Raw genomic sequence first — 10,056 nt, 5'->3', positions numbered from 1 at the left:
GGACAGGTTCCAGTGCATGCACAACTCTGCTGTCAGGGTTCTCATCTGCACCAAGCCCTGGCAGCACATCACCCCCATCCTGGCCCATCTGAGTTGACTCCCATATCTCACATAAACTCCTCCTGCTCACGTGAAAATCGCCCACCGCCTGGACCTCTTAACATTATTATGATTATGATAATTATCATCAACAGTAAAATGCAACTCAAGCTTTTGGAGAATTGGCAGGATCTGACTGGATGTGGGGTTCTTTTGAGTAGAGATACAAAGTGTGTGACTTTAAAGAACTCTCCTCAGGTCAATGAAGTTGTCTACATTCCTGAAATCTTTATCAGTCAGCCTGGAAAGTCTATGTGAGAAAGAACGTATTTTCTCTGTTCAAAATGTTGATGTCCTCTTACATATGAAACAAAACCACATGTGCAACTTAACGTCACTGATCAATGAATTGTAGCTAGTTTGCTAGCTTAGCTGTAATGTTTGCATAGCTAAATTCGAAGCCTCTACGTCCTCTCACCAGCAGTGATGTTCTCTGACATTTCTCTACTTCCTCTGCTTTGCTGTTGTGAACAGAGTATTTAGTTGAGTCAGTGGCTTAGCTTGGCTATTTGCTTTAACATTCTGGAGACATTCACCTACAGAACCCTGCATTTTGATCATGTTGTCACATTTAAATTTGTTTTAGCAATTAGCGTAAACATGTATGCTGTCTCCATGTTGAGAATAGTTAGATTTCACTTACCTGATAGCGAAGAGGCAGCAGCTACCTCAGGGCTACCAGAGGGAAGAAACAGGAGAGGGAGAACGGCGTAGCATGTCGAACAAGGTACGCTCCAGGCATCCTCCTGTGCAGGACATTAGTTTTCGACAGGTGTGTGATCACCTGTTTTTTTTAGTGTAAAATGAAGCCATACTTTCGAGGCCCACTTCCTGAGCTCACGTGACTGAGCTGCTCCATGCTGCTAGCTTAAAGTTCAGGGATAAAAAAAAAAAGCTAAATTATTGCAGTAGAATCTAAATGTTTTAATTGGTTCTGCGTCAGAGCCTGTTCTTGATGCCCAGTCCTGTTCCACACTGCCCTGGACTTCCACACAAGGATTTTTTAGAACTTCTCCCCTTGCAAAGATTTGCTTGGATGCTGATGCTCAGACTCAAGTCTGAAACATGGAACTGAAATGCATTTCAGTCGCACACACGATTGACACTTCCACCAGACTGGACTTGGATCCTTGTCTCCACCCCTCTCTAATGTTGGGTCTCTTTAAACTAAAGTGCAGTTCGAGGCCTGCTCCATTTGTAAAGTTACATGAGGTATCTCACACGATAAATAAAACTGACCTGACTCGGACTCTGGCTCTTACACTCATGACTTTGATATTTGCATTGACATGAAGGAACTACCTGCTGAGGGTCCTTCCATTCTGTCCTGCATTCATACAAACCTGTCTGGTGGGCATGGCCTCAGAGGATGCAGCAGCCGAACCATGGCAAGCAGCTGTGCACTTGTACCTTTTATCATAACTTTATCTCTAAAAACATCAAAATCAAAAGAACTGTTTTACACAACATTTTTGATGTCAAAATTACAGGATGCTGGATTGATGATGCCAAACTTTATCAGGCACCTGAGAACGCATCAGGGCACCGAAGGTTAGCAAATATATGAAACATTACCTGACTGTTAGTGTCCTACAAGCTTTGAGAGCGCTACTTGATTGGTGGTCAAGACTTGAAACCCAAGTGGTTGGCGACTCCACATCTGTCAGACACGGTAGGGAATTAGTACTTAGTTCATTTCTATACCACTCGCATATCATGCATACTAAATACAAGCATTTTAATCTAGTGCGTATTCATGAGTGATCACAGGATTGATTATAGCTTAAAGTGATTCAAAGCACAGAAAAAAATCCATCCGTCCATTCACATTTAAATTTGTTTTAGCAATTAGCGTAAACATGTATGCTGTCTCCATGTTGAGAATAGTTAGATTTCACTTACCTGATAGCGAAGAGGCATGTCGAACAAGGTACGCTCCAGGCATCCTCCTGTGCAGGACATTAGTTTTCGACAGGTGTGTGATCACCTGTTTTTTTTAGTGTAAAATGAAGCCATACTTTCGAGGCCCACTTCCTGAGCTCACGTGACTGAGCTGCTCCATGCTGCTAGCTTAAAGTTCAGGGATAAAAAAAAAAAGCTAAATTATTGCAGTAGAATCTAAATGTTTTAATTGGTTCTGCGTCAGAGCCTGTTCTTGATGCCCAGTCCTGTTCCACACTGCCCTGGACTTCCACACAAGGATTTTTCTCTGACATTATCAAACCTCCACTCATAAGACACCAGTCTTCTTTGTGTCCAAAGAGTTAAAAAGGAGTCAGTAGGTTGCAGGGACTTTTCCAATGAAAGTATTGTTGATCACTCCCTGTTCCTCTGGAAAAACCTTCCAGCATATGTCAGACAATCTACTAAATTTAATCAGGCAGAGGTTGGAGCGAGCCAGCGAGGAGGCCTTCTGCAAGCACACAGGCTGGCATCCCAATCAGGTGGGCAGATCGACTCTCGTCACAGTGCTTTGAGTTGATGTGTTCTCATAAACATATACAGTATAAGCCGATCCTTGTAAACAATAAGGCTGGCTGGGAGTAGATCTGGTGTGTGCCAGGCAGATCGCGTCAGGATCTCATCTTCACTTCCTCAAAGGGAGCAGAAGAAGAAACAGGTAGCACACACTCAAGATTCCTGGACACACTCCAGCAACTTGGAGGGTGTGTTCTTTTCCTTGGAAATCTTAGTTGTAATGACGTTGATGACCCCAGTGCGCATTAGACCAGTATGACTGGCAAACCACCGCCTTTTTTATTGACAGATATTCCCTCCCTTTCCAACATTCAGAGGAAAAACTGTTGCTGTTCTGCAGAGATAACGGTGTAACATGAGATTAAAAGCAACACTATTGTGTAATTTCCGGCAGGAATAAAGAGAAAAAGGTTCCATATCATATTGCCTTATGTGCAGTTTCAAAAAAAGAATTCTCGTTAGAACAAAATAGTTCACCATTGTACAACATGAAAATGTATTATGTAGTAACAAGACATTTGTCCTTGTTACATCCCTCCATTCATCATCCATCCATCCATCCATCCCTCCATGTTCTCCCTCTTCTCCTGTCAAGGGTGGTGGGGGTGGAGCCTATCCCAGCAGCCTTCCCCCTGGACAGGTCACCAGTCCATGGCAGGGCCAACACATAGAGACAGACAACCATTGGCTCTCCCAGCCACGCCTACGGTCAATTTAGAGTCTGGATTAACCTGGTCCCTCTTGATGTCTTTGGACTGTGGAGGAAGCTGGAGTACCAGAGAGAACCCAGCAGGAACAGGGAGAACATGGAGACTCACCCAGAAAGACCCCGTGCTGCAGCCGGGGCTCCACCCACAACCTTCTTGCTGGGGGGCCACAGTGAGGACCACTGCTCCACCCACAACCTTCTTGATGGGGGGCCACAGTGAGGACCACTGCTCCACCCACAACCTTCTTGATGGGGGGCCACAGTGAGGACCACTGCTCCACCCACAACCTTCTTGCTGGGGGGCCACAGTGAGGACCACTGCTCCACCGGGCCAACTCATCAAAGTAAAAAGAAAAATTTAAACTTCTCCATAAGCACAAAGTACCACAACACTGATTAGATTATTCTGGAATTTCATCATATGATGAAGCCACTGATGTATGTTGTTCAAAAATGAATGCCAGATATTAAAGCACAGTAGTAACTTTATTGATTGTTTTCTTGAATGTAAAATAGCAAGTTGATGCAGAGATATGTTAATACAGTGTAACCAGTTTTGTCAACTAGTAGCTTCATGAATCCTGGCAACAGCAAGAGCCCAGATATTTCCTGGCTGACAGTCGGTTGGACTGACAGACCTGCAGGGACTCTGGAGTGTTGAAACAGGCTTTGATGTTTTTGTAGTCTGGAGCTACTGAGGAAGAGTTTATTAGACTTTCTAGCAGTGACACAAAAGCTTTTGATTGTGTTGCATGATATTAGAGGGCAGAACAAGTACAGACAGATAGTTAACAGCCTTCATTTCTTCATTACTCTTGGAGAGAGGACTCAAAGAAATCATGCTCATTCTTCATTTGCATGCGGAAGATGTTGTTGGCCTTTTCAATCTGCTCTGGTTTGGTCAGGTACTTGTCGAGCAGGGCCTTGTAGTGGTCTTCTGGGTGCCCGTACATGTTGTCCTTCTTCCAGGTGTAGTAAGCGTTGCAGCAGGTCTCCTTGAGTTGGTTGGCCAGCCACAGCCAGAGCCTCGCGCAGGGAAGAAGAGCCACAGCAAAGTAAATGGGCTCCTCCTTCTCCATAACTTCTTTGTAATCAGCCAGGTACTTCTCCATGGCTGGAGTCGCCTTAATGTTGGACACACCCTCGGATGAAACAGGTGGATGTGTTAGTACTACAAATACATGTCAGTTCTGAGAATACCCACTAAACCTGGTGGCCCACATGCAGGAGAACTGATGATTTCTTACATTGAGGTTGAACTGTTTCAGTGTTGCTTCAGCGTATTTCTGGTAGCTTTCATATCTGTTCTTCATGAAGTCGCTGATGTCCTTGGGGGCCTTCACATTCTCACTCATCTCCTTCAACATGTCAGTGACCTTCACCAGGTAATTGATGTCCTGAATCATGAAGCCAACATAGTAGTCTGCCTGGAGGTCCCCCAGCTGCATGTGCTGCAGAAACGGCACTGCCAATGTCTGGTAGGCGATATCCTCATTTTTCTGCCACAAGCTGTCGTAGACGTCCATTTGCTCTGAAGACGAAACATTGACATCATAAAGCCTTGTGATCATTTTTGTCAAAAACACACTTTTGGTTCAGAAAATGCCTTCTACATATGTGATTTGCTGCATTTATAGTTGTGTTTGTCTATCTTGGAACACTAGCTCTTATTCTGTTTTTTCAGTAAAAAGTACACACTTTCAAGATAATGTACATCGTTTATAAATACTAAGAAAGTAAGGTCCCCCGTGTAGGGGTCCTGCAGTGGACTCAAAAAAGGAACAAGTTTTGCATCCACAATCGATAATATGGTTTCTCCGATTAATACATTTATCACAAAATATAATTCATTCCTAAAAAGTTTTAAAAAGCGTGGGAGCAAATTTCCCAGGCTACGACTGAAGTGCAATTAATGTAAACTGGAGTGGAAAAGGAATGAGTGACTTACTTGACCCCATCTTCACTGTGTCACTCAGAGGTTGCAGTCGTAGCGTACAGTCCGCACGTGAGGAAAGTTCTCCCAAATAAAACTTCAGGTTTAACATGGCATCTTTTAAACTCTCCCAATTCAGGCGGATGAGCGTCTTTTTTTGGAGGGGGGGGGGGTGACATTTCCTCCCTTTCCAAATTTTGAATACACTCTGGTGTCTGTTCACCAGAGATAGTCTTACAGAAAAAGATTAAAAGCAACACCACTGTGTAGGCAGGAACAGAAAAGTTAAGAAGTAACTGTGTATCATCTTATTATGTGAACAGTGATGACATCTTTTTACATTGCATTTCAAAGTTTCCCCAAATTATGACAAGCAAACTCGTCACGCAATAAAAGAAAAATGTTCTTGTTACATCATCCATCCATTGTCCAGTTGCCTTTCCAAAGTTGGAATCAAAGGTGACAGTCCTAGGTTAGGACCCTCGAACAGCCTCTTGTCCCCACGGCTTCCTTACTAGGGTGAGGCATCGTTTCGATTTGAGCAATTCTGATCCCCAAACTAGTTTTTGCTTTCCACTTCTGGTCCTTAACTGTTCTACACCCTGACAAAAATGCTCTTTAATTATAAAATCAAGTCACTGGATTAAAATCACTGTGTATTTCCCATTCATTTCTTAGGCTCAGTTTATTCATTCACTTGGGACTGTTTGGACAGGTTTGCCCAAACTTGCTTGTTGAGCTTGGATACAAATACTACATTTTCATCAACTTCCACTGTTACGCCAATGATACTCATTTGTACCTCAGCATCTCACCATCCACACCCCTCCCCCCAGTGAACTGCCTTCAAGAAATAAACATCTGGATGACAACTAATCTACTCAAACGCAACAGCAAGAAAACAGAGCTCATGGTTGTGGCGACCGCGGCACTGCTCGAGAAGGTTGGTGATCCTTCTGGTGGTTGGCTGCTCCATCTCCCCACCCCCCCCCCCCAAGTCTGCAACCTGGGCATCATCATCAAATCTACCGTCTTAACCTCAGGAACATCTCCAGACTCCAGCCATTTCTGTCAGACTCCATCACTGAGTCCCTCACCCATGCCTTCACTCCTCCTTGCTGGACGACTGTAATGGAGTCCTGTCCCAGGTACCTGTCACTGTTCTGGACAGGTTCCAGTGCATGCACAACTCTGCTGTCAGGGTTCTCATCTGCACCAAGCCCTGGCAGCACATCACCCCCATCCTGGCCCATCTGAGTTGACTCCCATATCTCACATAAACTCCTCCTGCTCACGTGAAAATCGCCCACCGCCTGGACCTCTTAACATTATTATGATTATGATAATTATCATCAACAGTAAAATGCAACTCAAGCTTTTGGAGAATTGGCAGGATCTGACTGGATGTGGGGTTCTTTTGAGTAGAGATACAAAGTGTGTGACTTTAAAGAACTCTCCTCAGGTCAATGAAGTTGTCTACATTCCTGAAATCTTTATCAGTCAGCCTGGAAAGTCTATGTGAGAAAGAACGTATTTTCTCTGTTCAAAATGTTGATGTCCTCTTACATATGAAACAAAACCACATGTGCAACTTAACGTCACTGATCAATGAATTGTAGCTAGTTTGCTAGCTTAGCTGTAATGTTTGCATAGCTAAATTCGAAGCCTCTACGTCCTCTCACCAGCAGTGATGTTCTCTGACATTTCTCTACTTCCTCTGCTTTGCTGTTGTGAACAGAGTATTTAGTTGAGTCAGTGGCTTAGCTTGGCTATTTGCTTTAACATTCTGGAGACATTCACCTACAGAACCCTGCATTTTGATCATGTTGTCACATTTAAATTTGTTTTAGCAATTAGCGTAAACATGTATGCTGTCTCCATGTTGAGAATAGTTAGATTTCACTTACCTGATAGCGAAGAGGCAGCAGCTACCTCAGGGCTACCAGAGGGAAGAAACAGGAGAGGGAGAACGGCGTAGCATGTCGAACAAGGTACGCTCCAGGCATCCTCCTGTGCAGGACATTAGTTTTCGACAGGTGTGTGATCACCTGTTTTTTTTAGTGTAAAATGAAGCCATACTTTCGAGGCCCACTTCCTGAGCTCACGTGACTGAGCTGCTCCATGCTGCTAGCTTAAAGTTCAGGGATAAAAAAAAAAAGCTAAATTATTGCAGTAGAATCTAAATGTTTTAATTGGTTCTGCGTCAGAGCCTGTTCTTGATGCCCAGTCCTGTTCCACACTGCCCTGGACTTCCACACAAGGATTTTTTAGAACTTCTCCCCTTGCAAAGATTTGCTTGGATGCTGATGCTCAGACTCAAGTCTGAAACATGGAACTGAAATGCATTTCAGTCGCACACACGATTGACACTTCCACCAGACTGGACTTGGATCCTTGTCTCCACCCCTCTCTAATGTTGGGTCTCTTTAAACTAAAGTGCAGTTCGAGGCCTGCTCCATTTGTAAAGTTACATGAGGTATCTCACACGATAAATAAAACTGACCTGACTCGGACTCTGGCTCTTACACTCATGACTTTGATATTTGCATTGACATGAAGGAACTACCTGCTGAGGGTCCTTCCATTCTGTCCTGCATTCATACAAACCTGTCTGGTGGGCATGGCCTCAGAGGATGCAGCAGCCGAACCATGGCAAGCAGCTGTGCACTTGTACCTTTTATCATAACTTTATCTCTAAAAACATCAAAATCAAAAGAACTGTTTTACACAACATTTTTGATGTCAAAATTACAGGATGCTGGATTGATGATGCCAAACTTTATCAGGCACCTGAGAACGCATCAGGGCACCGAAGGTTAGCAAATATATGAAACATTACCTGACTGTTAGTGTCCTACAAGCTTTGAGAGCGCTACTTGATTGGTGGTCAAGACTTGAAACCCAAGTGGTTGGCGACTCCACATCTGTCAGACACGGTAGGGAATTAGTACTTAGTTCATTTCTATACCACTCGCATATCATGCATACTAAATACAAGCATTTTAATCTAGTGCGTATTCATGAGTGATCACAGGATTGATTATAGCTTAAAGTGATTCAAAGCACAGAAAAAAATCCATCCGTCCATTCACATTTAAATTTGTTTTAGCAATTAGCGTAAACATGTATGCTGTCTCCATGTTGAGAATAGTTAGATTTGACTTGCCTGATAGCGAAGAGGCAGCAGCTACCTCAGGGCTACCAGAGGGAAGAAACAGGAGAGGGAGAACGGCGTAGCATGTCGAACAAGGTACGCTCCAGGCATCCTCCTGTGCAGGACATTAGTTTTCGACAGGTGTGTGATCACCTGTTTTTTTTAGTGTAAAATGAAGCCATACTTTCGAGGCCCACTTCCTGAGCTCACGTGACTGAGCTGCTCCATGCTGCTAGCTTAAAGTTCAGGGATAAAAAAAAAAAGCTAAATTATTGCAGTAGAATCTAAATGTTTTAATTGGTTCTGCGTCAGAGCCTGTTCTTGATGCCCAGTCCTGTTCCACACTGCCCTGGACTTCCACACAAGGATTTTTCTCTGACATTATCAAACCTCCACTCATAAGACACCAGTCTTCTTTGTGTCCAAAGAGTTAAAAAGGAGTCAGTAGGTTGCAGGGACTTTTCCAATGAAAGTATTGTTGATCACTCCCTGTTCCTCTGGAAAAACCTTCCAGCATATGTCAGACAATCTACTAAATTTAATCAGGCAGAGGTTGGAGCGAGCCAGCGAGGAGGCCTTCTGCAAGCACACAGGCTGGCATCCCAATCAGGTGGGCAGATCGACTCTCGTCACAGTGCTTTGAGTTGATGTGTTCTCATAAACATATACAGTATAAGCCGATCCTTGTAAACAATAAGGCTGGCTGGGAGTAGATCTGGTGTGTGCCAGGCAGATCGCGTCAGGATCTCATCTTCACTTCCTCAAAGGGAGCAGAAGAAGAAACAGGTAGCACACACTCAAGATTCCTGGACACACTCCAGCAACTTGGAGGGTGTGTTCTTTTCCTTGGAAATCTTAGTTGTAATGACGTTGATGACCCCAGTGCGCATTAGACCAGTATGACTGGCAAACCACCGCCTTTTTTATTGACAGATATTCCCTCCCTTTCCAACATTCAGAGGAAAAACTGTTGCTGTTCTGCAGAGATAACGGTGTAACATGAGATTAAAAGCAACACTATTGTGTAATTTCCGGCAGGAATAAAGAGAAAAAGGTTCCATATCATATTGCCTTATGTGCAGTTTCAAAAAAAGAATTCTCGTTAGAACAAAATAGTTCACCATTGTACAACATGAAAATGTATTATGTAGTAACAAGACATTTGTCCTTGTTACATCCCTCCATTCATCATCCATCCATCCATCCATCCCTCCATCCATCATCCATCCATCCCTCCATGTTCTCCCTCTTCTCCTGTTCAGGGTGGTGGGGGTGGAGCCTATCCCAGCAGCCTTCCCCCTGGACAGGTCACCAGTCCATGGCAGGGCCAACACATAGAGACAGACAACCATTGTCTCTCCCAGCCACGCCTACGGTCAATTTAGAGTCTGGATTAACCTGGTCCCTCTTGATGTCTTTGGACTGTGGAGGAAGCTGGAGTACCAGAGAGAACCCAGCAGGAACAGGGAGAACATGGAGACTCACCCAGAAAGACCCCGTGCTGCAGCCGGGGCTCCACCCACAACCTTCTTGCTGGGGGGCCACAGGGAGGACCACTGCTCCACCCACAGCCTTCTTGATGGGGGGCCACAGTGAGGACCACTGCTCCACCGTGCTGGCCCAGTGTTGATATGTATGACCTTTATTTAAATGCTCTGAGTAAATGGACTGAGAAAGACAAGA

The 10,056-nt window shown here is 44.3% G+C and overlaps 1 protein-coding gene across 2 annotated transcripts; it reads right to left on the bottom strand.

Annotated features, from left to right (window-relative positions):
- Positions 1 to 3,978: 3,978 nt before the first annotated feature.
- Positions 3,979 to 5,351, bottom strand: LOC147251690 (uncharacterized). Of its 2 annotated transcripts, none has more exons than XM_086221149.1 (3): positions 5,235 to 5,351; positions 4,534 to 4,817; positions 3,979 to 4,428 (listed from the first exon to the last, which is right to left on the bottom strand). In XM_086221149.1, the coding sequence occupies exons 1-3, from the start codon at positions 5,329 to 5,331 to the stop codon at positions 4,096 to 4,098; spliced, it is 714 nt and encodes a 237-aa protein (XP_086077275.1). In that variant the 5' UTR covers positions 5,332 to 5,351; the 3' UTR covers positions 3,979 to 4,095. The 2 variants fall into 2 exon arrangements, with proteins under 2 accessions (XP_086077275.1, XP_086077276.1); XM_086221150.1 differs by having other exon boundaries at positions 3,979 to 4,410.
- Between the last annotated feature and the right edge of the window lie 4,705 nt (positions 5,352 to 10,056).

Source organism: Aulostomus chinensis, chromosome 12 (genome assembly GCF_037954235.1).
Source record: "Aulostomus chinensis isolate RoL2024-O1b breed Wild chromosome 12, RoL_Achi_v1.0, whole genome shotgun sequence".
NCBI classification, from domain to species: Eukaryota; Metazoa; Chordata; class Actinopteri; order Syngnathiformes; family Aulostomidae; genus Aulostomus; species Aulostomus chinensis.
Note: the sequence above shows the minus strand (reverse complement) of the source record. Positions and strands in the feature narration are given on the sequence as shown.

Excerpts from the sequence above, each read along its gene's own strand:
- LOC147251690 (XM_086221149.1), bottom strand. The coding sequence starts at position 5,331 with ATGTTAAACCTGAAGTTTTATTTGGGAGAACTTTCCTCACGTGCGGAC. Across the intron at positions 4,818-5,234 it reads CACAGTGAAGATGGGGTCAA|AGCAAATGGACGTCTACGAC; the intron begins GTAAGTCACTCA and ends TTTCGTCTTCAG. Across the intron at positions 4,429-4,533 it reads TGAAACAGTTCAACCTCAAT|GGTGTGTCCAACATTAAGGC; the intron begins GTAAGAAATCAT and ends GTTTCATCCGAG.